Source organism: Euprymna scolopes, chromosome 15, assembly GCF_053919585.1.
Source record: "Euprymna scolopes isolate OS-2025 chromosome 15, ASM5391958v1, whole genome shotgun sequence".
NCBI lineage: Eukaryota > Metazoa > Mollusca > Cephalopoda > Sepiida > Sepiolidae > Euprymna > Euprymna scolopes.
This window is the reverse complement of record NC_136496.1, coordinates 76,892,492-76,895,432: the sequence shown is the minus strand read 5'-3', so window position 1 is coordinate 76,895,432 and position 2,941 is coordinate 76,892,492. Positions and strand designations below refer to the sequence as shown.

The window sequence follows — 2,941 nt, the reverse complement described above, 5'->3', positions numbered from 1 at the left end:
GCTGACTCTTCTGGGATATGTAGCAACTTTTGCGCATTGGTATTGTTGTCAGTTAGCAAAGCAAGATTATTGGTGTAATTGACATCGTGATCTTCTTTGACAGAAATCATCTGCATCTTGCTTGAGACAATGTTAGGCCATATTTCCCATATTGATCAACAGAGCATAAGGTTGTAGGCCATAAACCTTTTTTAAAATCTATTCTGTACTTTCATTTAACAATTTAATAATAATAAAACATACTGTAAAAATTGAATTTAATATGAAAATCCTATCTAAAAACAGCATAGTCCATTCATATTCTGCATAAGTAGTTCGGATCTTGTTTAGAATTCGCCCTATATTGAAAAAAAAAATAAATAAATAAAAAAATTTATGATGTACGTATCCATGACCAAACGAAAATATTATATTCCAAAAATTACGTAAATAAGAAAATCAAATTTTATGATTATCCGAGAAATAACTGTCTCGTTATTTTGAAGAAAAAAAAAATGGCTAGGAACAAATGGAGATAACCCAAAAATAATTTATACTGCTATATTTCTAGATTTGTTGTAATGCCTACGAATTCCCATTAATCACTTAATAATTTTCTTTATAAAAATAAAATTTAATCAATTTATGTGATTTTTGGAATACAGCATTTTTGTTTAGTCATGGACACGGACATCATACAGATCAATTTTTTATTTATTGGTATTAGTGGACGAAAGGGATCTCAATTTTCTGGACTTTTTCTAACCTCAGAAAATGTAGGTCACGTGGTATTGGCAAACCGGTGTCACACTAAACGACAGCCTCCTCTTTCTGGATCTGCGCGGTGTTTTAACCACTCCAACCCTATCCAAAGTGACAGGTCCGATTTGCAATCCCTTTCGTACATTAGCACCTAAAATAATTGGGCACTTGTGCACTTGTGCAGTTTACGAATTATTCTTGAATAAATAACATTATTTAGAAAGCCATTTTTGACACAGGGGAGAGGTTATTTATCTATCCTATACTTTCACCTAACAATTAACAGAAAAGATATTGTAAAATGTTTTGTTTAACTTGAAAATCCTATTTAAAATAAATAAATAACACGGTTAGTAAAGTGCACAAGCACCAATTATTTATGTCGGCAATAGTAGTGATTAAAATAAGTTACAAATAAAATGCTTGTTAAGATAGAGGCGATAGATTAATTTTTTAAGCAAAAACAACAGTACTTAATCGTCATGTCGAAAATAGTAATATATCTAAAAATTACGAAAATTATTCTCATGAGGGTGTTTTGTAACTTTCACCTAACAATTTAACAAAAAAGACATCGTAAAACTTGAAAATACTATTAAAAAATAGCGCGACCGCGGCACAAACACTAGCACCGAAAATTATTTATAATCAAAAGCAATTTTTATAGAAATTTGCTTTTTTCTTAGATGCGAACAACTTAAAGATTGCGATTATAGAGGACACATACTGATCACCATTTTCGCCACTTTTATGCCTTCCGACATTTGTAGCCTACAGGGTTTTTTTTTTTTTTTTTTTTTTTTTTACTAAAAACACAATAGCCGTTGCTTTACTCGATGAATTTTCATAATTTTTGGATATATTAATATTTTCGACATGACTATTAAGTCTGTTTTTGCTTAAAACCACAGCAAAAAAAATAAAAATAAAAATAAAATAAAAAATAATAATCGATTTGTCGACTATCTTAAGCGCCAAAAATTTAAAAAAAAACGCCCAAAAAGATTGAATAGAAACTCATTATTTTTGAGAAGACATCACTAATTACATCAACAACTAACAAAATTTGCGTTTTTTCTTCAATTGTTTTTTAAACAGTTGTTGACTTTTTGTTGTTGTTACCTTTTTCTTTCTTTTTTACTTTTCAATCATTTGTCGTTTGCAGTTGTTGATGTCTACATACTGTAACGCGCAAATAATCAGATTAAAACGCCACCCTCATGTTAAGAATAATTTTCGTAATTTTGGGATATATTACTATTTCCCAAATTCTCCAGTTGCTATTTGTCGCTTCATTTTCAAACAAATATTTTTGCCAAGAACATCAAAGGACAAACTGTGAAAAAAAACCCAAAAAACTTGGTTTCGATTTCAGTCATAATGATGTCGTAACAGGGCCAGATTCGTTTCTTTTTTTAACTTAATATCTGGAAGAGGTAAACAAACAACTTAATAAAACCATCTAATTGTTCTCCTAGCATTCTTCGTCTTTTAAATTCATATCGGGGTTAATGCGCGATGGCCATGACTTCCACAGCTTCCATAACTTGTTCGGCTGTAAATCCGGACAAATCTTGCTTCGATTCTCTACCCAATTCATATCGGGCAAAGAGTCTCGGCTGGATGCCCTTGCATTCGCGAATCAGGATGGGGAATTTCGGGTTATCCTTCTTCACAGCCACATAATTTTTCTCGATGAAATCCCGCACGCCTTGGCTAGCTGGAGATTTCTGGCACAGGTGCAGCCGTAATTCCTTGACATGTTTGCCGAAAACGAGAGATCTACTAGACGCCATTTCTTTGACCTTCGTATCTCTTCTGAGTAAAAGAGAGTTATTTCCCCTTACATATCAGGCGGTGTACAGTTATAAATAGTCTACTATAAAAAAAATGTCCGGATAGAATATTTAATTAATCTTGTACAGACACTTGATATTTACCTTGCACAGCTTCAGTAAGTGTTGTTCATACCAGTCGAGTATACGTCCTCGACAATCGGCCCGACAGATTCCGGGTTATTTTTGAATGGATGGTGACCTTGTATTTGTATACTATTATTAATTGACCCCATACCCAATCTTGCTGCAATGGAATTCAGCTAAATTCATTAATTTCACATGAATTGTTGGCATTCGTTTCCCCGATATCTTTCTAGTCAGAATTATTTCTAGAAAGAAATCGGTTATATACAGGGGGAACC

The 2,941-nt window shown here is 32.6% G+C and overlaps 1 protein-coding gene across 1 annotated transcript; it reads right to left on the bottom strand.

Annotated features, from left to right (window-relative positions):
• Positions 1-1,742: 1,742 nt before the first annotated feature.
• On the bottom strand, positions 1,743-2,619 carry LOC145293911 (NADH dehydrogenase [ubiquinone] 1 alpha subcomplex subunit 2-like). The gene has a single exon (XM_080140726.1). It carries the CDS (start codon positions 2,535-2,537, stop codon positions 2,250-2,252), a length of 288 nt encoding a protein of 95 aa, XP_079996852.1. The 5' UTR covers positions 2,538-2,619; the 3' UTR covers positions 1,743-2,249.
• Between the last annotated feature and the right edge of the window lie 322 nt (positions 2,620-2,941).

Excerpts from the sequence above, each read along its gene's own strand:
- LOC145293911 (XM_080140726.1), bottom strand. The coding sequence starts at position 2,537 with ATGGCGTCTAGTAGATCTCTCGTTTTCGGCAAACATGTCAAGGAATTA.